Source organism: Pan troglodytes, chromosome 3 (assembly GCF_028858775.2).
Source record: "Pan troglodytes isolate AG18354 chromosome 3, NHGRI_mPanTro3-v2.0_pri, whole genome shotgun sequence".
Lineage (NCBI taxonomy): Eukaryota > Metazoa > Chordata > Mammalia > Primates > Hominidae > Pan > Pan troglodytes.
In genome coordinates this window covers 88,202,946-88,230,386 of record NC_072401.2, presented here as the reverse complement: position 1 = coordinate 88,230,386, position 27,441 = coordinate 88,202,946, and the positions used below count along the sequence as shown (strand labels likewise).

General features: G+C 41.2%; 2 protein-coding genes across 4 annotated transcripts in view; both read left to right on the top strand.

Moving 5' to 3' along the window:
* The window catches only part of C4H4orf36 (chromosome 4 C4orf36 homolog), a 59,287-nt gene extending 42,857 nt beyond the window's left edge, over nt 1–16,430 (top strand). The window contains exon 5 of one of the 3 annotated variants that reach the window (XR_010156323.1): nt 15,409–15,531. The gene's annotated coding sequence lies outside the window, so the exon portion shown is untranslated. Of the gene's footprint in view, nt 1–12,039; nt 12,130–15,408; nt 15,532–16,341 lie in introns of those variants that run through there. The other 2 variants (XR_010156324.1, XM_024356166.3) reach the window with 2 other exon arrangements.
* Nucleotides 631–26,154, top strand: SLC10A6 (solute carrier family 10 member 6). The gene is made up of 6 exons (XM_526626.8): nt 631–1,097; nt 16,342–16,460; nt 17,893–17,981; nt 21,479–21,654; nt 24,055–24,212; nt 25,719–26,154. Exons 1-6 carry the CDS (start codon nt 721–723, stop codon nt 25,931–25,933), a joined length of 1,134 nt encoding a protein of 377 aa, XP_526626.4. The 5' UTR covers nt 631–720; the 3' UTR covers nt 25,934–26,154.
* Nucleotides 26,155–27,441: the final 1,287 nt, after the last annotated feature.

The following is a 27,441-nucleotide window of genomic DNA, read 5'->3' as shown; positions in this document are numbered from 1 at the left end:
GTGACAGCTCCCTTGAATTATTTTGGGTGAAGGAATTAGTTTTCACATGTTTCATGAGACATAATTAGGTGCCTAATACCATATTATTCTCACAGGTGTTTAATTATTGACTTTAGACACAAATTCTAATAGAACTAGAAGAAAAACTGAGACAAATTCTGAAGCTCCTTGAAATTATTCTTAGTCCCTCCTGACATTTCCTCCACCGGCGTTTTTTTCTTTTTGCTCTATTTCCAGCAGATACGCTTTGCTAATGCTACAAGGTGTGGCTTTGGCTTTGTTGTTTTTTCCGGAGTTAGCTTTTCTGTCTGTGCATCCTGGCTCTTTGAAATCCCAACTGAATTTGGAGAAATTATTTTTTGGCATCCACCCTACTTTCCTGGGACACAATGTGATGCTGACGACATAGCCCGGTCACTCCACTTGACAACAAGTTTGTTTGTCTCATCTCACATACATATTCAGTGGTGAGTAAGAACAGAAGTGGAAAGCCTTACTTACCACAGTTTATTATATGTTTCATGCCCGTGATAATTACTTTTATAATGCCACTTGTGAAAAAATTGATCAGATTAGGATGAATCACCTTGCTGGCCAACAGTTATTGGAAAGATTCTCCATGTGTGACTTCGTTGCACTATTACAAAATGTGGCAGGATAGACCTGCCCAGCCATTGTTGCCGATGTTCATTTGTAATGCTGCCTTAAGGAGATGAGGAGATGAGAGCCAATTGTTCCAGCAGCTCAGCCTGCCCTGCCAACAGTTCAGAGGAGGAGCTGCCAGTGGGACTGGAGGTGCATGGAAACCTGGAGCTCGTTTTCACAGTGGTGTCCACTGTGATGATGGGGCTGCTCATGTTCTCTTTGGGATGCTCCGTGGAGATCCGGAAGCTGTGGTCGCTCATCAGGAGACCCTGGGGCATTGCTGTGGGACTGCTCTGCCAGTTTGGGCTCATGCCTTTTACAGCTTATCTCCTGGCCATTAGCTTTTCTCTGAAGCCAGTCCAAGCTATTGCTGTTCTCATCATGGGCTGCTGCCCGGGGGGCACCATCTCTAACATTTTCACCTTCTGGGTTGATGGAGATATGGATCTCAGGTAAGTAACCCCAGGGAAGCTCAGCAGTCTGTCTCTTATCCTGCCTAGGGGGAATAACTGAAACTCTTGTGTTAAACACTCTTCCAATCTTTTGGTAGAGATTCTAGTGGGAAATGTTACAAATATCACAGAGACTTGTTCAGCCATGGGTGGGCTTTCCTTTCAGTGCTCAAAAGTTACTTTGCTGATCATCATTTGCTTTATTGGCTACTGTTCTGAGCAGTGGGATGTGTTTCCTGTGTGATAGTGGAGGCAGGTCTGCACCTCACCCAGTGGCCCTTCCTAAGCTTGAGCTCATTCTTACCTACACTGGCCTCTTTAGCAACTCCTAGGACTTAAGCCAAGAATCCCAAGAAGCTAACGATTGTGGTTTGGTAGCAGCCGTCGTGGTTGTGTCAGTGGCATAGTCAGAATGAGACTCCTGTAGCTCCAGTCAGTGATGCCTGAGCACCTACTTTAGGAAAGAAGCACTTTAGAGGACTGGATAAAGGAGCTTTAGGTGTGTCTGGTGGCCATATCCAGCTTTAAGTGCTGAGATGGCTTGTCGATTTGACTTCAGGAGCAATGCGAAGGCTCTCAGGACTAAAATTGTTCTTTCTTGTTGCTTTGCAGATGGTTAACATCATCACTAGATTCGCATTCCTTCCCTTTAAGCCAGTGACCTTATTCCCAATTATGGTGTAGATAAATACCTCTGGGAGACATTAAGCCTTGTCCCTTATTTACACTTTAATGAGGATGAATTAGTCACATGCTTTTCTGGATTACATGTTTTGATGGGGGAAAAAAAAGAGCATTTGAGGAAAGAGTAGAGGGATCAGCACTGGAAAAAGAGCTAAAAACAATGGTCTCTCGAGACTCTTTGCTTACTTATGAACATGCCGTTTCACCTCCTGCCCTGGGGAAGAACTGCTTATAAATTTAAGTATTTGTTTCATGTGTATGTCATTTAGTTGAGATTCACTTTACCACGAATGAATGAATCAGAGGTAATGACTGAGCTGGGAGTTGACATCAGTGAGAGTCAGCTGCAGGTATGTGTTTCCAGTTTTCTGCTTGTGCTGAATGTTTAGCGTATGGAACATATTTCGCCTATAAATTTTAATGGGCTCATACCATGCAGAATAGGAACTAACTTTCCCAAGGCAGTGTTTTTGTTTACCCACTTATGAGAGATTTGAAAAAAAAATGACTTGATGAATTTTGTGTTTTACCTTAATGGTAAAAGCCACTCATATACAAAGCCACTAATATACACTGCTTTTGTGTTTTACCTTAATGGTAAAAGCCATTAATATACATTGCTAATTCAAATTCAGTAAAGTTGATTATTTAACTGGGAAATGATAGATATTCTTTGCATGAAGTTCATAAATCAGAGATAAATTCCAGGACCTAAAAGTTTTTGGAAAGAAAAAGGAAACTAATATTTATTAAGTGCCCCATAGGCATGGGATAGATGCTTTCATGCTTATTTTCTTCTTGGGGTTCGTAATAACCTTGTAAATGGCCTTTTATTGTTCTGAATTTTACAGCTGAGAAAATTGTGATTCAGATTGGTTCAGTAGCTTGCCAAATGCTACAAACCAGTATGGCAGAACTCAGATTTGAATTCACATCTGTTTTACTTCAGTCTGCAGATTAGGCACATTTCCCCCATGGCATTTAGCAACACAACTAGATCTTCTGTTTTGAATAGCAGCATAAATCTTCAGTGTTCTCAAACACTTGTGTTCTGGGAAAGAGAACATTTATTACCTTAATCTCTTATTAGTCAATGTTGTCATAAAAACACCAATGAACAGGAAACCTATGAAAGATGAAGCTACTTTTACTTTCTTTTGCCAACTCTTATCTTTAATTCACCTTTAACTTTGTTCAAATTATTTAACCTATCTAAGCCTTATCTCATCATTGGCAAAATGGGGTTAAATTTACCTATTTCTCACAAGACTGTATATATATGTATATATATGTACACACACTCAAACACACACACACATATATAGATAATAGTTTGGGGTGGAGTTTCACTCTTGTCGCCCAGGCTGGAGTGCAATGGTGCGATCTCGGCTCGCTGCAACCTCCACCTCCTGGGTTCAAGTGATTCTCCTGCCTCAGCCTCCTGAGTAGCTGGGAATACAGGTACCCGCCACCGTGCCTGGCTAATTTTTGTATTTTTAGTAGGGATGGGGTTTCGCCATGTTGGCCGGGCTGTTCTCAAACTCCTGCCCTCAGGTGATCCTCTTGTCTCGGCCTCCCAAAGTGCTGGGATTACAGGCGTGAGCCACGGCGCCTGGCTGACACAAGACTATATTTTATGGAGGAAATATATATATTTTTGTGTGTGTGTATTCAGAGTGCCAGGCACATAGTAGTTGTGCAATAAACTGATATTAGTTGTGCAACTAAACTAATATTTAGTTTTTAGAAGCTTATAGGTACAAAAGTAATAAAATCAATTTTCAGTAGAAACTCAAATAGGTGAAAATCAAGTATGGTGTGAAACAATATCTAAGTAATTACATTTCTTCATAATTGAATACCAACAAAAAATCAGTTTTAAGCAAAACTCAGTGGATCGTCATTGATAGGAGTTTTATCTGCTGTTAATGCTGGATAAAATCCAAGAGCGTTTAGCACAACATCTTCATTTGACACACGAGGAAGTGGAGATTTAGCTCCCTGCAGATGACCTTGAGCACGTTTCTCATGCCTTCACTCCTGCTTCATGCAGTGCACTTGCAGTTCTCCATGTGTTCACCCCACACAGGCATTTCAGAATCCATTGGTTGGAACCGGTTTGTGCGTTCTGCCAATGAGATGACTGACGACACCCATCCTCTTGCAGTTGCCTGGGCTTGTCATCTTAGCCTTGCCCTGTGAGTACCCTCATTCTCGCCATGGCCACTCAATCCACTGCCAAGCCCTGTAGCCCTTCCTCTTGCTGTGTTGCTCACAGTTCTTGCTTCCTGTTGGTCTCCACTAACACTTCCTCAGGTCAGGCCCTCACAATTTCTTTCTTGGCTAATTGTATTTTCACAACAATGAAAGTGCTGTTCTCTGCACCTTTAGTCTCTCCATTATGGCTTTGCAGTAAGTGAATAAGGCAGGCTCTGATACCAGATTGCCTATATTCAAATCCTGACCTTGGGCCTCTTCTCTGTAACTGGAAATCATAACATTACCCGCATGGTACTGTGAGGAGAAAACGAACATGTTATACATACAAAGGCTTCTCAACACCTACTAAATTGGTAGAAACTACTAAGCCAGTCTACTTTACTTCTCCAGGTTCTTTTATTCCACTAGCCCCCTTAAGAACAATGGTTTTTAGTCAAAATGGGCTGCTCATAGTCCTCTGAGCATATCTCACACTCTTCCAGCTTTCTTTTGCCCATGTTGTTCCCACAGTCTGCAGTGCCAACTGACCTTATTCTGTCTCCTCCAGTCATGATGTTGTTCTTCCTTATAACCATCCTAGAAAGCAGTTGGCTGATATGTATGAAGAGCCTTAAAAATTATCCTGCCTCTGGGCCGAGTTTGGCTGATCATGGCTGGGTTCTTTTACATATTTTGGGGTTGGTTAAATGTAGACTGGTCTTGGGTGGTGATATGGTTTGGCTCTGTGTCCCCACCCAATTCTCATCTCGAATTGTAATTCCCGTGTGTCGAGGGAGGGGCCTGTAATCCCCAAGTGTCAAGGGAGGGAAGTGATCGGATCATGGGGTTGATTTCCCCCATGCTGTTCTAATGATAGTGAGTGATGGTTTTATAAGTGTTTGGAAGTTCCTCCTTTGTTCTTCTTCTCTCTCTTGCTGCCTTGTGAAGAAGGTCCTTGCTTCCCCTTCACCTTCCACCATGTTTGTAAGTTTCCTGAGGCCTCCCCAACCATGTGGAACTGTGAGTCAATCAAATCCCTTTCCTTTATAAATTACGCAGGCTTGGGTATTTCTTTACAGCAGTGTGAAAATGGACTAATGCAGGTGGCTTCAACCAGGACAACTGGGCTCTCTTACTACATGATCTCTCATTTTCTAGTAGACTAGCCTAGACCTGATTACATGGCAGCAGCAGGGTTCTCAGAAAGGCAAAGCAGAAAAGGTCTTTTGAAGTGTTGGCTTTAAACCAGATCCTCATCCTTCCACCACATTCCATTGGCCAATGCAGACTGCAAGGCCAGTCCAGCTTCATGGATTAGGAAAGTCGATTTTGCCTCTTGATGGGCTGAGCTTCCAAGTCACATTACAGCGGACATGGATAAGGGAGGGGTGAAGAATAGGGGGCATTTTTTCCCCCAATATATCCTACTAGAGATGGACAGAATTCCTACCTTTGAGGTTAGAACATGAAAATTAAGATCTGGCAGTACGGTGTAGTAGTTAAGTGCTCTGGAAACAGCAAGCAGACCCATCACTTACTGACTGTATCATCTCGGCAGATTATGCACATTTTCTATGCTTCAGTTTCCTTACTTCTATTTTTTTATTTTTATTTTGATTTTTTTTGAGACGGAGTCTCGCTCTGTCACCCAGGCTGAAGTGCAGTGGCATGATCTCGGCTCACTGCAAGCTCTGCCTCCCGGGTTCACACCATTCTCCTGCCTCAGCCTCCCAAGTAGCTGGGACTACAGGCACCTGCCACCACACCCGGCTGATTTTTTGTATTTTTAGTAGAGATGGGGTTTCGCCATGTTAGCCAGGATGGTCTTGATCTCCTGACCTCATGATCCGCCCACCTCGGCCTCCCAAAGTGCTGGGATTACAGGTGTGAGCCACTGCGCCCGGCCAGTTTCCTCACTTCTAAAATGAGAAGCATTCCTACATCATGAGCTGTTGAGAGGATTGAATGAGTTAATATTTCTAAAGTGCTTAGAATCTCACTTGGCATAAAATGTGATATGAACTATTATTATTATTATATAAGGCAGGCAAAAGAACATCGTGTCCTGGGGTCTGTGTTTTAGTCCCTGCTCAAGGAGCTGCATGCCTAACCCTAACCCTGTATATAATGATATATCATAATATATATGTCATGTTTTATTCATCCATCAATGGACAATTGAATTATTTCCACTTTTTGGCAATTGTGAATAATGCTGTTGAGTCTCAGCTTTCATTTCCCTTGAGTGTGTGCTTAGGAGTGGATCTGAGGTTAAATATTAAGTATTTTGTGACTATAGGAAAAGCAAAGCAAAATATGAAGTCCAAATGTCCCCCTTCCTCTACCCTAGTTTCTCCTGAAACTACTGCCCAGAAATGTTTCTCTTGTCTGTCCCCATAATCCGAATTATGCAACTCTTCCTTATCATCTGTTGGAAAGCATTGCAATAGCTGGGCTACTTGTCTGCCTCACCTACTATATCTGTAAGCTCCTGGAAGGCTTGCTCATCTTTGCTTGCACAGTACCAGCCGGGTAGTGGTAGGCACTCGGTAAACATGAGTGAATAAGTGAATGACAGTTTCCGATTGCCTGTGTGTTTTACAAAAACAACCCTCAAAAGAGGTCCAGGCCAGGCGTGGTGGCTCACACCTGTAATCCCAGCACTTTGGGAGGCTGAGGTGGGCAGATCACTTGAGGTCAGGAGTTCGAGACCAGCCTGGCCAACATGGCAAAACCCCATCTCTACTAAAAATACAAAACTAGCCAGGTGTGGTGATGCATGCCTATAATCCCAGCTACTCAGGAGACTGAGGCAGGAGAAATGCTTGGACCCAGGAGGCAGAGGTTGCTGTGAGCCGAGATCACACCACTGCACTCCAGCCTGGGCAAGGGACAGAGCGAGACTCCATCTCAAAAAAAAAAAAAGAAAGAAAGAAAGAAAAGAGGTGTCCATTTATTGATGCAACTCAGGACAGCTTCCACTGTCTTTTCTTTTTTTTTTTTTTTTTTTTTTTTTTGAGACAGGGTCTTAGACTCTGTCATCAGACTGGAGTGCAGTGGTACAATCATGGCTCACTGAAGTCTTGGCCTTCTGGGGTCAAGTGATCCTCTCACCTCAGCCTTCTGAGCAGCGCAGCTGGGACTATAGGCATGCGCCATCATACCCAGCTAATTTTTTATTTTTTATTACAGAGACGAGGTCTCACTATGTTGCCCAGGCTGGTCTTGAACTCCTGGGCTCAAGCAATCCTCCCACCTAGGGTTTCCAAAGTGCTGGGATTACAGGTGTGGGCCACTTACGCCTGGCCTCCCACTATCTTTGTTTGAGAACTTTTGATATATACAAGAGGTCCATTCTTCCCTAAGGATGTATTTCTGACCTCAGCTGCAGACAAAGGATTCTGACCACTGGTGGTGTTGGAGCCTGTGGAGCTCAGTGGCCAACTTTGACCTTTGGATTTTAAAGAAGTTCTTGGTCCTTCAGTAGAGAACCTGGAAATAGAACTTCAAATTGTTCAGGTCTATCTGACATGTCTTGGTGGAAAACTGAAGGTCCTTTGCATTTAAGGCTTTGGAGACAGAACGGAGACTGAATTCATGAGACTTCATGCAAGCTTCCATGTCTCTATGTACTTTAGTTTCCTTATCTATACAATGAAAATAATACCCACACATAGAGTTATTATGTAGATGAAAAGAGAAAATGTATATAAAAGCATGAGACATAACACCTAGCACATAGTGCTCAATAAATATTCATTATTATTGGAAGGCAGCAGACAAGGGTAACATTTATATTGAGGGATGGAAAATCGGACCTTACGCTCTATTCTAGGGTCAAATCTGTTGGTATGATCTTATAGCTCACTCCATGTCCATCTGGTTAGCTGGATAATTTTTTATTTCTTTCAGTCGGAAAGCAAGTGTATACTTTCATAGTTTTGAGGGTCAGAGTTCCTGATTTTATGGGATTTTTGAAATTAAAACAATGTATAATAACTTAATCTCCAATTGCAAAATGTTATTGACACTGCATTTTAATGTAATGTGTATATATGTAATTTCCCTGCTTTAAGGGAGGGTTCAAGACTTACCTGTTTGTCTAGACTTGCTGAATATGTCTCATTATTTTCTGTAATAATTTGGAGATGATGATGCTATTCTTCTTAATGCAAGTGGAATCTTGTTATACTGAAGTTAGATTTTGCCAAAAATTTTCCTATACATGAAAAGTCAAGAGATTTACTTAGCCACATCCTCTGTTTATGCTACATTGGAATTTCATGGCTAAAAATACAAGGCGTGACTTTCCACTGTACTCACAGGCATTCACTGTGTGCTTTTCCAGCTTTGCTGGTATTTGTAACAGTTGGCAGAGCACCAGGATAACCTCTTGCCATCCTTGACCAATATCATGATCACCATGGGCTTGAAAATTGTATAAAGATGGAAGCAATCACATAGGTAATCAAGGATATAGAATCAGTCGGATATAAATCTCACTTTGCTTCCCATAATCATGAATCTTACCTTTCTGCTGTTTGAGCCAAAGCCATTTCTCAGTAGAGAAATGTTGTGCTGGTTCTCCAGAAGTTCAAGAGTAAAGTGATATAATATGGAATTCCATTCAGGACTTGGTAATATGGAGAGTCAAGGAATGTAGCACTATCATAGACTAAGAATTTGGAAAAAACTTTCTAAACAGCCTCTTTGTGGATACAGAGGTTTGAGAGCTGTGGCAAACTGCTTTTTTTCTTTTAAATTGCCTACTAGTCAGGAAGAGATCTTTGCTTAAAGTAAGCATTCTTAATAGGATAAAATAATTTTGGGTTTCATATGGAATAAAATATAAGCAAGAACTGCTAAGACAAGTTTGAAAAGGGAAATTTATGTGGCGGTATTTGCCCTACCATATATGAGAACACTGTAATTAGTCTAGTATTTGTTCAGGAAAAAAGAAAGTTATTTATCAATGAGCTAGAATAGAATTTCCAGAAAATATTTTGTGTACACTTGGGCATTTAATATATGATAATGGTGACACTTCAGTATAGTGGAAAACGGTTTATTTTAGTAGATTATATTGACACACTTGCATCTCAATATATTAATAGAAAAAATGGATTAGTCTCATACCTGTTACCATGCAAAATATAAATTTTAAGTGAGTTGAAAATATAAGCATAAAAGTAAAAAGTAGAAGACAGTATTTGAATGCCCTCGGATCAGGGTAGGTCTTCAAGATAAGAAACTCAGAAGCCATTAAAAAAACAGCTCTGACTATATAAATGTTAATTATGGCAAGTCATAAGCAAAGTCAAAGATATACACCATGCTTGGAAAAAATACTTGTATTATTCATGGTAATATGAGCCCTAATTTTAAAAGAACTCCTACAAGTTGAGAAGAAGAAGTCTGACAAGCAAGATTGTTTAGAGAGGAGGACACAGAAGAAGCCAGTTGACATGAAAGAAAGCACAACCTGATAGAATCCAGAGTGTCGGCTGAGTGCAGTGGCTCACGCCTGTAATCCCAACACTTTGGGAGGCCAAGGTGGGTGGATCACCTGAGGTCCGGAGTTCGAGACCAGCTTGGCCAACATGGTAAAACCCCATCTCTACTAAAAATTAAAAAAAAAAAAAATTAGCCGGGTGTGGTGGCGGGTACCTGTAATCCCACCTATTCCAGAGGCTGGGACAGAGAGAATTGCTTGAACCTGGGAGGTGGAGCTTGCAGTGAGTCAAGATCAGGCCACTGCACTCCAGACTGGGTGACAGAGTGAGACTCCAGCTAAAAAAAAAATAAAATAAAATAAGAGTGTAACAAGAGTGAGATCAATTTTTCAATGCTGGCGTGACAATTAGAAGGGACTGATCACATCCGGTGTAGGCAAGATTGTGAAATGTAGCAATCTTTTTGGAAAGTAATCTGAAAGTATATATTAAAACAAAAAACACAGACTTTTACATAGCGATTCCACCTTGGGAATTCACAGAAAGAAAAGAATCATTTCAAGTGAAGTATGTATGAGAGTGTTTATTATAACATTATTTATAATGGCAAAACACTAAAAGCAACTGACCTATGGTTAATGAAGTGATTGAAGAAATTATGGCATATTTAGATTATGGCATATTTCGCAGTTCTTTAAAAGAATAAGTTTAAATGTATTGGTCTGAGAGGATGTCTGTGATAGATGAAGTGGGAAAAAAAGCAACCAAGTTGCGGAGTAAGGTATATTATAAGGTTCCTTTTTTTATTTTTAGAGACAGGGCCTCCTTCTGTCCCCAAAGCTGGAGTGTTGTGGTGTGAGCATAGCTCACTGCAGCCTCAGACTCCTGAGCTCAAGCCATCCTCCTGCCTCAGCCTCCCGAGTAGCTGGGACTACAGGTGTGTACCACCACATTCAGCTAATTTTTGTACTTTTTTTTTTTTTTTTGTAGAGACCAGGGTCTCTCTATGTTGCTCAGGCTGTTGTTAAACTCCTGGTCTCAAGCAGTCCTCCCAATTCAGCCTCCCAAATTGCTGGAATTACAGGCATGAGGCACTGCACCTGGTCTGATTCCTCTAAAAAGAAAAAATAATGAAAGAAAAAAATCCTATTGATTTAACAAACAATCATGAAATAAATGGACTGCTTAAAAGAAAAATAAAAGAGTAGAAGGATGTACACAAATACTTGCAAGTTATCTAAGTTTGGATTTCTGAAAGGAGCACCAATCAGCTAAATATTTGCTTCTTAAAATTTTACTTGCTTTTGTCCTGGAAGAGCATAATTTTTTTTTTTTTTTTTTTTTTTGAGACAGAGTCTTGCTGTGTCACCCAGGCTGGAGTGCAATGGCACGATCTCGGCTCACTGCAACCTCCATCTCCCAGGCTCAAGCAATTCTCCTGCCTCAGCCTCCCGAGTAGCTGGGATTACAGGCATGTGCTGCCATGCCCGGCTAATTTTTGTATTTTTAGTAGAGATGGGGTTTCACCATGTTGGCCAAGCTGGTCTCGAACTCCTGACCTCAGGTAATCTGCACGCCTTGGCCTCCCAAAGTGCTGGGATTACAGGTGTGAGCCACCATGCCCTGCCAGAAGAGCATAATTTTATAGAAAATCTCTTTTTCTGGATTGCTATGGGGCTGTTTACCATTTGAACTAAGTATAAAGGGGTCATTTCAGTAAGATTTTTACCAATGTTCACCTGGAGATACATGACATATGAGGGAGACAGAGAGAATATTTCCATAGCACCAGTGTGTTGACGTTGGTTCATTCTTTGATTCATACATTTATTCAGTAAGTATTTAACGAGCTCTTCCAGTGTGCTGCAGCGTGAGACTATGCCAGGTCTCCTAGAGATGGAGAGGAAAATAGGACCTGGCTGTCATACCACTCACTCTGGCACAGATGGACAGGTACATAAGCACTTGTGTAGGGTACAGCATGTGTATAATTCATGAGCCAATGTCAATAAAACCATGTCCAGAGGGCCATGGATTCAGAATCCTAGAAACAGGATCGCTAATTTTCCTAGATATTGCCAGACACCCTCTGTGGTGTACCATTTTTACCAGCAATGAGTGAGAGCACAGAGGGAATCTTTTTAGTATCATTGAAGTAAAACAGATGCTGCTTTGTCAAGAGTATAAACATTCTTCTGGCAGAAAATGTTAAAGTAGTCATAGACATATTATTTTATAGACAGGGTAATTGGCTGGAAGCAATGGTGATATATATTAGGAGGAAGAGTGACAGAAGACTTGTAGACCCAATAAAGAGCTGAAGGACCTTCTGTCTATGCAGAAGACCTTGACGTATGAAGGGCCTCCTCCCTCTCCTTTGTAGAGCAGGAGGGCAGTCTGCTTCTCAGTCTGTCAGTCACTTGTGCCTTGAGCACAGAATGAGCACAGTGTCTATAAACAGTTTGTACATGCTTAAACAGATTGTGTAATTTTTTCCAGCAAATTGAAAGATAAAATATTTGACTGGTCTGATGGGTATCTTCTTTCCATTTATTTTCTTTCCCCTAATTTTACTAATGCATTCTTTCACTGGTTCTATCACTCAGGTAGGTACAAAATACAGCCTTAACTTGGGATTTGGGAGTGAGACTGAGATGGAAAGAATAGATTTGGGATGGAAGGCACCAAAAAGTGGGGTAAGGTTGAATATTTCTTCAGTTCTCATCCTCCCTGATTTTTATTGGCTTTTAGCCTTCATTTGGGAGCTTTCTTTTCTTAGCTTTCATGAAATATAACCTCCCAGCTCTCCACTGACTTCTTTTTAAAATTTTATTTTTAATTGACAAGTTAAATTATGTGTATTTATGGTGTACAACATGATGTTTTGCTTACTTGCTTCTCAAATCCCAGCCTACCTGCCTGCCTGCCTGCCTGCCTGCCTTCCTTCCTTCCCTCCTTTCTTTCTTTCTTTCTTTCTTTCTTTCTTTCTTTCTTTCTTTCTTTCTTTCTTTCTTTCTTTCTTTCTTTCTTTCTTTCTTTTCTTTCTTTCTTTCTTTCCTTCTTTCTTTCTTTCTTTCTTTCTCTCTCTCTCTCTCTGTCTGTCTCTCTCTCTCTCCATGCACCATGGGCTCTTCTTCCGCTCCCTGGTTTAGAGCAAAGGAGGCTTTACAATATATAAAATATTAACTATCAGTTAATTTAACTAAGTGCTTTTCCCTAAATAAATTTAGACTAAAAATATATATGGAAAATACAAAAACACAGTATATTACGGCCAGGCATGGTGGCTCACGCACTTTAGGAGGCCGAGGCGGGTGGATCACCTGACGTTAGGAGTTCAAGACAGCCTGGCCAACATGGTGAAATCCCGTCTCTACTAAAAATACAAAAATTACCTGGGTGTGGTGGTGGGCACCTGTAATCCCAGCTACTCAGGAGGCTGAGGCAGGAGAATCACTTGAACCCAGGAGGTGGAGGTTGCAGTGAGCCGAGATTGCGCCACTGCCCTCCAGCCTGGGCGACAGAGTGGGACTCCATTTCAAAAAACAAAACAAAAAAAACCCCCAAAAAACCTGCAACAAATTACAAATGTGTGAGGCAGTAACTTAGTTCATATAATGTAATAGCAATATAGTAATTGTCTTAGTCCATTTTGTGCTGCTGTACAGGATACCTGAGACTGGTTAATGTATAGAGAAGAGAAATTATTCCCTTACATTCTGGAGGCTGGGAAGTCTAAGATGAAGGTGCTGGCATCTATTGTCTGGTGAGGTCCTTCTTGCTCCTCATGTGATGGAAGAGAGAAGGACAAAAAGGAACAAACTTCCTTGGTGGAGTCCTCTTAAAATGGCATTAATTCATTCATGAAGGTGGATTCATCGTGACCTAAACACCTCCCAGGAAGCTCCACCTCTCAATACTGTTGTCTTAGGGATTTGATTTCCAACCTATGAATTTTGGAGGACACATTCAGACCATAGCAGTAATCACGATACACAGTTTTTGAGGACTTCAAACCAAGTACTCTTCCCCCTCCATCACAGACATTATGTACTTAAAAGTTCTTAAGATCTGTTGCGCTTAAAATGTGTTAGCCTTTTTACTTAGAAACAATTAACCTCAATAATAACAGAGATAAACAAACCAGTTTTCCAGTAGAAATCATTCTGGATTTGTTGAACAAAGACCACAACTTCCTTCTGATGGTCTCAGTTGTTTTCCTGGTAAAGCTATGTAGCATGGCTGTTGGTTTTGGTTTGGTTCATCCGGCTCACAAGCCCACATTTCACTTTCCAAGGTGGCCAGAGACAACCCCAATAATGACACAGATAAACAGACTAATTGTCTTTAGAAATCTTTCCAGGTTTGTTCACCAAAGACTGGATGTCCCGCTATTACCTTATTTAACACAACCCCTCTCACTGATGCTAAGTGACTCAGCTTTTTTGTATATCACACCATCATTTTGAAGCCTAGAAATCTTGACTTTGTACTCTAACTCATCACTCTACTTCAATCTCAAATCTCAATCCCTTCCTTTTCTTTTCTCTTTCTTTCTTTCTTTCTTTCTTTCTTCTTTCTTTCTTTCTCTTTCTTTCTTCTCCTTTGCTTTCTTTTCTTCTTTTCTTTCGTCTTTTCATCTTTCTGTCTTTCTTCTTTTTTTTTTGAGATGGAGTTTCACTTTGTTGCCCAGGCTGGAGTGCAGTGGCATGATCGTGGCTCACTGCAACCTCCGCCTCCTGGGTCCAAGTGAGTCTCCTGCCTTAGCCTACCAAGTAGCTGGGATTACAGGCACCTGCCACCACACCCAGCTAATTTTTGTATTGTTAGTAGAGACAGGGTTTCACCATGTTGGCCAGGCTGGTCTCGAACTTCTGACCTCAGGTGATCTGCTCGCCTTGGCCTCCCAAAATGCTGGGATTACAGGCATGAGCCACCATGCTTGGCCCAATCACAGTTTCTAATCATAGGATCACACGATATCAGGATTGGAACAGAATTCTTAATTCAGTCTAGCATCTCACATCAGTTCCCTTTCTCTGTGGTTCTGTACCTTCCCTTGCCCTAACCAACTTGCTCTGTCTGCAGGTCAGCGACTGTGGGGGTTACTGCCCTATCCAATGGGGAGCTTATGGCATGTGGTGTTTGGGTGACTTCTTCCTGACAGATATTTATTAACACTTCATACTGGGCAGGCGTTTAGTCAGCTTTGTGGCATTCTAACTTGCTGATATGGTTTGGGTGTTTGTCCTCTCCACATCTCATGTTGAAATGTGATTCCAGTATTGGAGATGGGGCCTGGTGGGAGGCTACTGGATCATGGGGTGGATCTCTCATGAATGGTTAATGCCATCTCCTTGGTGATGAGTGAGTTCTTGCTTAGTTAGTTCACATGAGATCTGGTTGTTTAAAAGTCTGGGACCTCCCCTTTCTCACTCTCCCTTGCTCCCCCTCTGGCCATGTGAGATGCCTGCTCCCCCTTCCCCTTTGCCTTCTACCATGATTGTGAACTTCCTGAGGTCCTTACCAGGAGCACATGCTGGAACCATGCTTGTACAGCCTGCAGAACTATGAATCTCCTTTATAAATTACCTAGCCTCAGGTATTTCTTTATGGCCATGCAAACAGCCTAATACACTTCCAGTCCCCTTGGTACCAGAACTAGACATCACAAGAAAAGAAAACTGCAGATCAATATTTCTTATGAATATACATGCAAAAATTTTCAATAAAAATACTATCACACTGAATCTAGTAACATAAAGGATTATACACCATGACCAAATATGATTTATTTCAAAATGCAAGGTTGATTCAATATACAGAAAAATCAATGTGATATACTATATTAATAGAATAAGGACATAAAAAGAATGAAGCTGTGATATATGTTAAAACATGGATAAACCTTGTCTTAGCCCATTTGTGTTGCCATGAAGGAATACCTGAGGGTAGGTAATTTCTAAATAAAACAGGTTTATTTGGCTCGAGGGTCTGCAGGCTGTATACAAGAAGCAAAGTGCCAGCATCTGCGTCTGGTGAGGGCCTCATGAAGACCCCACCCATGGTGGAAGGGGAAGAGGAGCAGGCATCACATGGTAAGAGAGGGGAGGGAGGTGTCAGACTCTTTTTAACAACTAGAGCTCATAAGAACTGAGTGAGAACTCAGTGAATCCCACGAGAATGGCACCAGCCTGTTCATGAGGGATCTGCCCCTGTGACCGAAATATTTCCCACTTGTCCCCGCCTCCAACGTTGGGAATCAAATTTCAACATGAGAGTTGGAGAGGACAGCCAGCCAAACTATTATCAAACGTTGAAAATGTTATGCTAAGGGAAAGAAGCTAGACACAGAAAAAAGGCTGCATGTATGATTCTGTTGATATGAAATGTCCAGAACAGGTAATCCTTTAAAGACGGAAAGTAGATTTGTGCTTGCTAAGGGCTAGGGGAAGGAGGGATTGGGGAGTGACTGCTAATGGGGATGGGGTTTCTTTCTGGGGTGATGAAACTATCCTGGAAATGGTGCTATTATTGCATAATGTTGTGACTATACTAAAAACTGCTGAACTGTATAATTCAAAATGATGAATTTTGTGGCTTGTGGATTATACTTCAATAAAAAAGAACTAGATAAGAAAATAATTCTATAGTGCCTAGCAGAATTTTAAGGCAAGTAGATAGTAAAATAAATATGAGGTAATTGATGGATGACAAGAACTACTGGAAATCTCTTTGTAGACCACAAATATAGCCATCGTTTGTTAAACAATGGGAGAGAAATGAGCTCCAAGGAGCTTAGTCCATGCAATCTCTAGGAAATTGTGTCCTAGGAGTTGCTTTTGGTAAAGACTAAATTCTTCATGTCCAATGCTCCCTCCTAAGCATTGTATTAATTTTACTTTCAGCATCAGTATGACAACCTGTTCCACCGTGGCCGCCCTGGGAATGATGCCACTCTGCATTTATCTCTACACCTGGTCCTGGAGTCTTCAGCAGAATCTCACCATTCCTTATCAGAACATAGGTCTGTATGGGCCTGGGAAATGGAGGACTAACAGTAATGGTGATGATACTAATAATAGCTGTTCTTAATTATATAACTCTTTATGCAGGGATTTTTTTGGTAGTACTTAATTTAATCCCTTAAAGAACCCTACAGTATAGATTCTGTTACCAGTTCAATCTCCTAGGTCTTCAGGCTTCAAGAGGTTTAGTAACTTGATCAAGATTATGCAGCTGGTAAGTACGGAACTGGAGTTCTAACCTGGGAATCTGACTACAAAGTGCAAACTTTCATCCCTATAAGAGTGCATTTTTGAAAAAAAAAGAAAGCCAGATAATTTACTTTGAAAAAGCAAGAATCAAACCCTTATGTAATTAGACTATAAAGCAATTGGACTCTTTATGCTCCAAGGTTTAACTGGATCTAGTGGCTCTAATTAGACCTTCCTGTGACTTCACCTTTCACATTGCCTGCGAACCTTGACTTTTTCTTGGAGGTTGAATGTAAATAATTCTTACTGATTATGAAAACTCATCTACATGTCACAGTCTCACCCATATCTCTTTCATTACCTCCTCTTCTGAATATTATTTCTCATGAAAGTCTGCCATTTTCCTAAAGATCTCTGTGGGTTTAGCAAGCTTAGAAGAGAAATGTGGTGAAATGATCTGCCTTTTCTAGTGTGGTCAGTTTTTGGAAAAATGATAGGCACTATTTTTTTTTTTTTTTTTTTTTTTTTTGAGACAGAGTTTTGCTCTGTCACTCAGGCTGGAGTGCAGTCGTGCAATCTCGGCTCACTGCAACTTCTGCCTTCTCCTGCCTCAGCCTCCCGAGTAGCTGGGACTACAGGTGCACGCCACCACACCTGGCTAATTTTTTTGGTATTTTAGTAGAGACAGGGTTTCACTGTGTTGCCCAGGTTGGTCTCAAACTCCTGAGCTCAGGCAGTCCACCCACCTTGGCCTCCCAAAGTGCTAGGATTACAGGCGTAAGCCACCGTGCCTGGCCAACACTATGATTCTTAAGACTCTCAGTGTCAATCTGGTGTCTCAGGTAAACACCTTGAAGGCTTACAACCCATGGCCCATAGTTCAAAACCATGAATGAACCCACTTAGTCCTCACAATAGCGGGAGCCCACTGAATCTGTAAAATTAGAGGGAAACCTTAATTTAGAAACCATGATTTTATGTGCAACTTTTTTTCTGATCAGTAAGTTATTTAATATATTCTGCTTTGATAATATGTTCTGAAAGGCACTCACAAGACGCAAAATGTTATGAGCAGCTTATATAACTTTGGAGCCAATATTGTAGGCATTTATCCAGATTTGGGAAGTGGCATGGGAAAATGTCAGTTTAAAGCTGTTATCTAATTGAAATAGAAGTTGTTGGGAAGTACCGTGCAGTCAGGGTGAGAGGGAAAACCCTCTCATGGATTTTTCTTCTCTTTAGGAATTACCCTTGTGTGCCTGACCATTCCTGTGGCCTTTGGTGTCTGTGTGAATTACAGATGGCCAAAACAATCCAAAATCATTCTCAAGGTGAGTGACTTCATGGCCACTGTTGGCACGTCCTCAGACTCAGGGGCCTGAAACACAGAAGTGAGCAGTGGCTGGGACAAGTGAGCTTGTTGAGTACGGCCCCACACCCAGAAATTCTTCTTACACGTCCTGTGGTTTTGGATCCAGGGATCATATTTCCTCCACCCTGTAAGCCTTGCTTTGCCACTCCCATAGTTCTGTACCCTGAGGCTTATGATGCCCTGGAAAATAAGCAACTATTGATTTAGTGTCAGGAAAGCTAAAGCCTGTGTGTGGACAGAAGAGCCCAGGCCCATCCATAAACAAGGCTTCACACAGGTGCTCTTGAGGCAGAAGCTGTTCAAGTGAGCATGAAAGGGAGCCCCAGTGTTTAGTAATATGGCTGGTTTCTTGGAAGAGTAGGAGGAAGGGCTGTCTTGCAGAAGCATTCCTGGGGTCACGGCCAAAGCTGTTGTTTGTACACATGAGCAAGGGCTGCTGACTACATGAATAAGACTGTTTAAATGAAATCATCCAGGAAGCACTGAGGAGTCTAGCTATGGAATGATGGTGACTAGAACTTTCTACCTCCTCTTGTCTTTGCAGTCCTGCCCTTTGTCTGCTGGAGAAACAAGCAAATGTCTTTGTTAAATGGCTTTTAAAAATAATTCAAGAGGCCAGGTGCAGTGGCTCACATCTGTAATCCCAGAACTTTGGCAGGCTGAGGTGGGAGGATTGCTTGAGGCCAGGAGGTTGAGGCTACAGTGAGCCATTATCGTGCCATTGCACTTGAGCCTGGATCACAGAGTGAGACCCCATCTCTAAAAAATGAAACAAAACAACAAAACATAAAGAGGAGGCATTCTTAACAATGGTGTGAGTCTCCTAGGGTGCTTTCCATTTTTTTTCTGATTATGTATCACTTTAGCAGATAGAAGGTTGTAATATGTGTGGCTTTCATGAAGATTTTTAAAATGTTTCAGTTATATTTTACATTTATAAAGAAATAAACATTTGGGGTTATTTAGAGTTTCAGGTAGTAAATCTCAGTTAATTTTGTTTTCTGGTTTATGGTTTGGCTTGGTTTAAGCTTTTGCCGTTTGGCTCTACCTCACAGAACATTGCCACTCTATATGCCTGTGCTAATGGACACTGTTTTCCCAGTTATGCACAAGGCCAAACCATTCCCACCATTCCTTCAGTGCGATGGAGAATGAGAGGAGAGGGCTTGCTAAGCAGAAAATCAGCTGGGCACAGAGAGCTGGAGGATGGCTTAGTATAGTACATTTGTATTGCATATGGATGACTTTAACATCAATAGTGCACACCTGATTTTCACTCTCCTTTTTTAGCTGTACTCATGGAATAAAGTCCCATCTTTTCCACATTTATTTTTAAAAATTAATTAAGTTTTTGAGATAGGGTCTCGCTCTGTCACTCAGGCTGGAGTGCAATGACACGATCATAGCTCACTGCAACCTTGATCTCCTAGGCTCAAATGATGCTCCCATCTCAAGCTCTGAGGTAGCTAGCACTACAGGCATGCACCATCCTGCCCTGCTAATAAAAAGATATTTTTTTTAGAGACAGGGTCTTGCTATGTTACCCAGGCTGGTTTGCAACTCCTGGCCTCAAGGGATCCTCTGGCCTTGGCCTCCCAAAGTGTTGGGATCACAGGCATGAGCCACTGTGCCTGGCCCCTTTTCCACATTTATTATTGTTATTTCAGTAGGAGAAAATTTCCAGTGTGGTAGTTATGATTTTGTTTACAAAACAAGAGGAGGGAAATGATCATGGAAACTTCTTGCTTTTCAAGTACTCTATCTTTGATTATTTTTCTTAAAAGGGCATTTAACAACAGCAACAATAACAAAAATAATGCTTTTGGAGTTTTCCGGCTCCTCTATCAGTCCATCAGTGTCAATGGAGAAACCAGATACATTTTTTTACATGTCAGTTTTATTTTCTGTAACGAGCAGATTTAAAACTCTTTTCTTTTGGGTATTTCATAGGATTTATGGCAAAACATTTAATAATATGCATAAATATTCTAGACTACCTTAGTAGAAAAAAAAACTAGGCTAATGTAATCATTATTTTAGTATATCTTCATTCCCTGTTCTTAGTTCCATTTTAATTTTAGATCTGACACATTTTCTGAACAAACTTAAGTGTTCCCCATTTGCTCTTGGTGGATATTAAACTTTGAAATCTTTGGTAGAGAGAGGAAGAGGGGATGTTACATTCAGAGGCTTTCTTTCTTTCATTTTTTTTTTAAACAGAGTCTTGCTCTGTCACCCAGGCTGGAGTGCAGTGGCGCAATCTTGGCTCACTGCAACCTCCACCTCCTGGGTTCAAGTAATTCTCCTGCCTCAGCCTCTTGAGTAGCTGGGATTACAGGCATGTGTCACCACGCCTGGCTAATTTTTGTATTTTTTAGTAGAGACAGGATTTTGCCATGTTGGCTGGATGGTCTTGAACTCCTGACCTCAGGTGATCCGCCCACCTCTGCCTCCCAAAGTTCTGGGATTACAGACATGAGCCACCATGCCTGACCAAGAGGCTTTCTTGTCTTAGCATCTTTTTCTTAGGCAGGGGTCTAGTCTGTCTCTGTATTTGAACAGTAAAAATGACCCCCAGAATACATTCATGGTATATTGGGTCATTCTGTTTGTTTGTTGTCTTCTCTAGTTTCCTACGACCATCCTCCTTCACATCCTGAATCATTTCAAATCAAGGTTAACACTGTAACTAGGTACACAGTTTACTGTCTACATGATATGAACAGGAGCTTGCCAAGATCCTGATTTTCCCAAAATACCCTAGGCTATGCTTTCTTCCTATTTTATCTAAATCTCAAACTATTCAAAATTTTGTTATTGTTGGCTTTTGTTTCTGTTCTTGTTAAACAACAAAAGTAAGAGACAGTATCCATTTGGGAGAGGATAGAGGTCTCCATCAGTATTTCTCATGTGATCATGAGTATTAGCTCAGATTGTCCAATGAAGAATGGGTAAATTTTATTTGGAGGGGAGAAGGACAGGGATCAAAGCAGCAGGCAGCTGCTGGTGGTTGAAGGGGCAGTGGGAGGGGATGCAGATGGTCAGGCAGGGCAGACGTCAGACTGGAGGTCACAAGCAGAGGGTCATAGAGGTGTGTGCAGGGGTGTTGGAAGCTCATTGTCAGATTCCATTCATTTTACACTTTTGTTCTACCCACAATAGAACTCTACTACCCAATCCTTTTGGCAAAATCTTCTACTTGAAGAGAAAGGTAGATATGCTAAAGTGAGACTTAGATTTGTGTCAAACTCCACCAATTTCTAGCGTAGGCAAGTTACTTGACCACTTTGGAACTCAGATTTCTCATCTACTAAATGAAATTGTATTCAGTCATCTCTAAGTCCCTTCTTTGTTCTAAAATTTCTAGATCCCAAGCATTTTACAACCTTGAAGGACTTTGTATCATAGAGCAAAAAACCCTGAGTTTATATTCACTTATTTTATTGTTTGCTTCAGATTGGGGCCATTGTTGGTGGGGTCCTCCTTCTGGTGGTCGCAGTTGCTGGTGTGGTCCTGGCGAAAGGATCTTGGAATTCAGACATCACCCTTCTGACCATCAGTTTCATCTTTCCTTTGATTGGCCATGTCACGGGTTTTCTGCTGGCACTTTTTACCCACCAATCTTGGCAAAGGTATAGTTAAACTATCCATAAACTTTTTTTGAGGAAGGTAAATTTAACACACTGCCACTGGTAGGCTTTGCTGCCTGTGTCAGGAGACATGAAGAGTTTTGACTTACATAGTGGAATGGACAGGATAACTAAGCATAAAAGAGGGTCATTCATGGCAATTCATGGAAAATATTGTGGTAATTCTTTATGTAAATTAAAGCAAAGGCCAAATTGATAGGAAGAGATAAATTTAAGTTAAAAAAGAATAGAAAACGACATGTATTTGATTCCCACTTTGTAGAAGAAAGCAAAAAGAATTCTATGCATCAAAATATACTGGAAGAAATACACCATATGGTAACAATGTTTAATTTTGAGTAGCGAAATTAAGGATAATTTTAGTTCTTTAGTATTTCCTTGGTATATTTTTGAAGCTTTTCAATAAGTATGTACTACTTTTAAAAGCAGAAAAAAATTACTAAAGAAGAGTAAACTATGCAGTTGAATTCCAAAGGTGAAAGTTGGGAATTTTTAATTGGCTTTATGCTACTTCTAATCCACTTGGGGAACATTTAGGGTTGTACTAAGCACCCGGTAAAGCTTTACCCCATCTATCTCATTTACTTCTTACTACAAGCTTGAGAAGTAGATCCTATCACTACCCTCATTCTACTGATGAGCAGACCCTTCAGAGAAATTAAGTGACTTGACCAAGTTCATAGAGCTAGAAAATTGTGGAGTTAGGATTTGGACCTGGGCTTGTTTCCAAATTTAACAATTAGGAACACAGTCTGTTGAGTGGTTGAAATGCAATTGGCTCTGGACAGAAAGTACTCCTATGGCAAGATGTAGTCCACAATCCCATCTTTTTCATACCTGATAGCCTGACAAAGCCCAGGACTGAGATTTGGCTCATGAATGGTGCAGGTGTGAGTTCCAGCTTTGTAGCTTAATCATATCGAGTTTTTGACAAAAGTCTCAAAGAAGTGAGGGTGGTTTGAGGCAAGTGTAGCAAGCAATGGAGTAAGTAGAAATAAAGTATGAACACAGAGCTTGCCCTGTACCATTGACAGCATTTTCACCCCCTCATTACACACCCTTGTTACCTCCCCATTCCAGTCCAGCTTGCACATAGGTGCTTGTTTGTTTTCTGAAACACCTCTTTTATCTCCTCACTTCCATGTATAAAACCCTGTAGACTCCCTTTATAAATTGGAGACGTGAAACTGCTTAACTCAGCCCTCAACATCCTGCCCAGGTCTTCCCTCTATTCCCTCCTTTGTCTTTTCAAATGAGGTTTACTTCATTTTATGCAACCAGAAAACCAATAAAATATAGAAAAGTAGAAAGCAAAAAGAAAAATTATTACCAAACTCTTTCACCAAAGATAATCATTTTAGGAATTTGGTCTTTATTCAGGGTTTTTGTGTTTATTTATTTATTTATTTATTGAGACCTCTGTTGCCCAGGCTGGAGTACAACCTCTGCCTCCTGGATTCAAGTGATTCTTGTGCCTCAGCCTCCCAAGTAGCTGGGATTACAGGAGCGTGTGCCACCACGCCAGGCTAATTTTTGTATTTTTGGTAGGGACAGGGTTTCACCATGTTGGCCAGGCTGGTCTCGAACTCCTGACCTCAGGTGATCCACCCACCTTGGTCTCTCAAAGTGCTGAGATTACAGGCGTGAGCCACTGTGCCTGGCCTTGTTTATTTGTTTTTAAGTGTTGGTTAGTTTATATTGTTTCATATGTCTTTCAAAAATATATATATGTTTTTCTTTTTGTAGAGACAGGGTCTTACTCTGTTGCCCAGGGTGGTGTTGAATTCCTGGCTCAAGCAATCTTCCCGCTTCTGCCTCTCAGTGCTGGGATTCCAGGCATGAGCCACCATGTCCTGCATCATATCTCTAACTCAACTTTCCATTCTTGTCTCCTCCAGTCCTCTCCTCTCTGCAGATTGGCTTACAGTATATGCAATGCCTGCTGAACAGGCCACACTCACACCTCTCCCTGGAACTTTAATTTTTATAATATTTCCCCCTCATCAAAAGCTTCTTCTATTTTTTTCCATCCTTAAATCCCACTCCTCTGTGAAGCCTTCTCTCACCCCTTCTGCCATTTTCTAAATTTCTACATCTGCATGGCCTTTGGCCATACTTTGTCTTGTGTTGTTGCTGAATCTCTCCTGTGTGTTTATCTTGTCTTTTTACTCAGATGCCTAGGGCAGGGTTTGCAAAGCCTCACTCCACCGTGCCTCTCAGAAGACCACCTGCAGAGTAGGCACTCAGCAAATAACTATGGAATGAGTACACATTTTCAGTGGCCTGAGGTCATAGCTTCTAACTGTTATGATGCATATGAGAAAATATTAGAATAGTTCTTATTGCTAGTGCGTTACTCTTGAAACATTTTATTTTCGGTAGGTGCAGGACAATTTCCTTAGAAACTGGAGCTCAGAATATTCAGATGTGCATCACCATGCTCCAGTTATCTTTCACTGCTGAGCACTTGGTCCAGATGTTGAGTTTCCCACTGGCCTATGGACTCTTCCAGCTGATAGATGGATTTCTTATTGTTGCAGGTGGGTGAACACCCATTGGGTAGGAAATAACTGACGGGAAATTGTTCACCCCAACTTACCAACTTTTTTTTCAATCCAAACTTGCATGTGCTGCCCCTGTGATACACTTTTTGAAAGCCTGACATTTCTGGGGACGATAAGGCGCATAGACAGGATAGTTTGGCGCACAAGTGGGAGTTTCACAGAAAAATATAAAAAGCCATCTGAAAATGAGCTTATAATTATAAACAAATATACTTCACAAAAGTGAATCCACTATCAGAACTTAGACTTCGTAACTTGTTAAGACAAGATCTCTATGAGCAAACATTGAACTCCAAAGTGACATTTGCTGCACTTAAGCGTTGATTTGTTAGGTCTCATTAAAAGCCTTGAGGTCTCCCAAATGCCAAGTTATTTCAATGTTTCTGTGACTAAGACCTGTGCTGAATGGCTGTGAAATGTTTTTCAAATATGAAATATTACACATATACAAATATTGAAATATATATGTGTATGCACGTGATTGCAGCCAAATATACATTACTTTGGAGTCTTTTATTATGTTTGTTCACAGAGGGTAAATTTAAAAATATATATAATGCAAGAACAGAAAACCAAATACCTCACTTATAAGTGGGAGCTAAACATTGGGTGCTCATGGACATAAAGATGGCAATAATAGAAACTGGGGACTACTAGAAGAGGGAGGGAGCGGGCGAAGGTTGAAAAACAAACTGTTGGGTACTGTGCTCACTACCTGGGTGATAAGATCATTTGTTTCCCAAACTTCAGCATCACACAATATACCCAGGAAACAAACATGCACATGGATCTAAAAGTTGAAAAAGAAAAAAAATATATATATGTTCACATACACATATATATTTTAATCTTGGGCCATGGTAAATTTTTGCTGCTGTTAGGGAATTGGGTCTGAGTAAGACTCAATGATTACTGATAGAACTGATTATATACTGATTGCTGATTGTTATTATTATATACTGATTACAGATATAACAATCAATATAACAATATCAGGAATACCTGGGGCTTAATTTCCCCAACAGATAAGAGAAATCCTATTAGAGTCAAACTCTTGGTCTCAGTCCCAAGTTTTCTTTCCTTCTCATGGAGAGACTGAAGGAAGCATCATTTCTGGCTCATTCCCAGCTCTAGCCCAGAACCCAGGAGAGTGTCCTACTTCTAGTAAGCACTCGTAGTATTTGCCAGCTGACTAGCTGAATGAGTGAATGAATGAATGAATGAATATATGAGTGTGTAAGCTGTCAGCAACCTGATGAATGAGCCTCAATCACAAATGGTTCATCCAGACAAAAGAGCCATTCTGATACACTGAATCCTTCTGTTCCATAGCTTTCTCTCTTTCCCCCTTCTTTTCCCTGGGTGTTTCTACATACTTGATGCCACCCAAACAAACACCTGAAGGATTGACAAGTGTACAGTGTCACCAAATTAGACTCTTTGTTAAAGTGATTGTTAATACTTGTATGTTTTAACACCTAGCATATCAGACGTACAAGAGGAGATTGAAGAACAAACATGGAAAAAAGAACTCAGGTTGTACAGAAGTCTGCCATACGAGGAAATCGACTTCTTCCAGAGAGACCAATGCCTTCTTGGAGGTGAATGAAGAAGGTGCCATCACTCCTGGGCCACCAGGGCCAATGGATTGCCACAGGGCTCTCGAGCCAGTTGGCCACATCACTTCATGTGAATAGCAGGGACTTGCTGGCTGGACTGGCCCCCTTCTTTTTCAGTGGCCAGTAAAGACAGTGTGCAGCTGACACATGAATCTTGTTGGTAGGGCCAGTGTGAATATTTAAGTGTTCAATGTTAGAATATTTATATTTTCATGTGGATTGTGAATTGTGATGGGATCACTTTTGGAGATTCCCATTTCAGGGAGTTTCTTCTGGGGGTTAACATAACGTATCAATGAGCTGCCTTGTATGTTCTTGTCTTCCCATGCAGCAAATAGTACCTGGCAGTAGGTAAAATCCTTCATTAGGGGAACTTATCCTTATGTTGTGGATTTTTTTTTTTTGAGACAGAGTCTTGCTCTGTTGCCCAGGCTGGAGTGCAGTGGCACAATCTCGGCTCACCACAACCTCCGCCTCCTGGGTTCAAGTGATTCCCTTGCCTCAGCCTCCCAAGTAGCTGGGATCACAGGTGCGTGCCACCATGCCTGGCTAATATTTTGTATTTTAGTAGAGATGGGGTTTCACCATGTTGGCCAGTCTGGTTTCGAACTCCTGGTCTCAAGTGATCTGCCCGCCTCAGCCTCCCAAAGTGCTGGGATTACAGGCGTGAGCCACTGCGCCCAGCCACGTTGTGGATTTTAATTGAACAAGAGTTAGAACTCTAAGTAGAGGAGATGTCACCTCATACTGCAGGGTGACGCAGACCTATGTGACTTCTTGACTCTGGGCAGGTCCTCAGGTGCACTGAGAGGAGAACAAATAGCTCTTATAATAAATGGGGCAGTTTTCTCAAATGATTATTATTTTTAAGAAATTGAAAATCATTTTGATTATAGATGTAACACAAGCTTGGAAAGAATTTAAAACACACATAAGGTTAAAAATGGAATGCCCTGTATTTTCACTTTCTAAAGATTGACACATATGGTTGGGCACAGTGGCTCATGCCTGTAATCCCAGCACTTTGGGAGGCTGAGGTGGGCAGATCACCTGAGGTCAGGAGTTCAAGACCAGTCTGGCCAACATGGTGAAACCCCATCTCTACTAAAAATACAAAAATTAGCCAGTCATGGTGGCATGCACCTGTAATCCCAGCTACTTGGGAGGCTGTGGCAGAAGAATCACTTGAACCCAGGAGGCAGAGGTTGCAGTGAGCTGAGATCATGCCACTGCACTCCAGCCTGGGTGACAGAGTAAGACTCTGACTCAAAAAAAAAAAAAAAAAAGAAAGACCCATGTGTATCCTTCTAAGCTGTGTATGTAAACTGTATCATTTTAAGAACCTTGAGATCATTCAATATATTGTTTTGTAAGTCACTTGATGACACATTATGGAACATCTTTGAGTGTCAGTCTGTGTTGACCTACCTCATTCTTTAGTATAGTAGTGATGTGGAAGTATTCTATTGTGTGGAAGGACTGTAATTTATTTAACCACTCCTTATTCATGGACACTTAGATAGCTTTCAGCTTAACAGTATTACAGTGCTGTTACAAACACTTTTGCCTTTAGGTGCAAGTATTTC

What these genes read in the sequence shown, in the direction of transcription:
- SLC10A6 (XM_526626.8), top strand. Translation starts at nt 721, where the DNA reads ATGAGAGCCAATTGTTCCAGCAGCTCAGCCTGCCCTGCCAACAGTTCA. An exon ending in GATGGAGATATGGATCTCAG is followed by an intron (nt 1,098 to 16,341) that starts GTAAGTAACCCC and finishes TTTTACTTTCAG; the next exon opens with CATCAGTATGACAACCTGTT. An exon ending in CATTCCTTATCAGAACATAG is followed by an intron (nt 16,461 to 17,892) that starts GTCTGTATGGGC and finishes TCTTCTCTTTAG; the next exon opens with GAATTACCCTTGTGTGCCTG.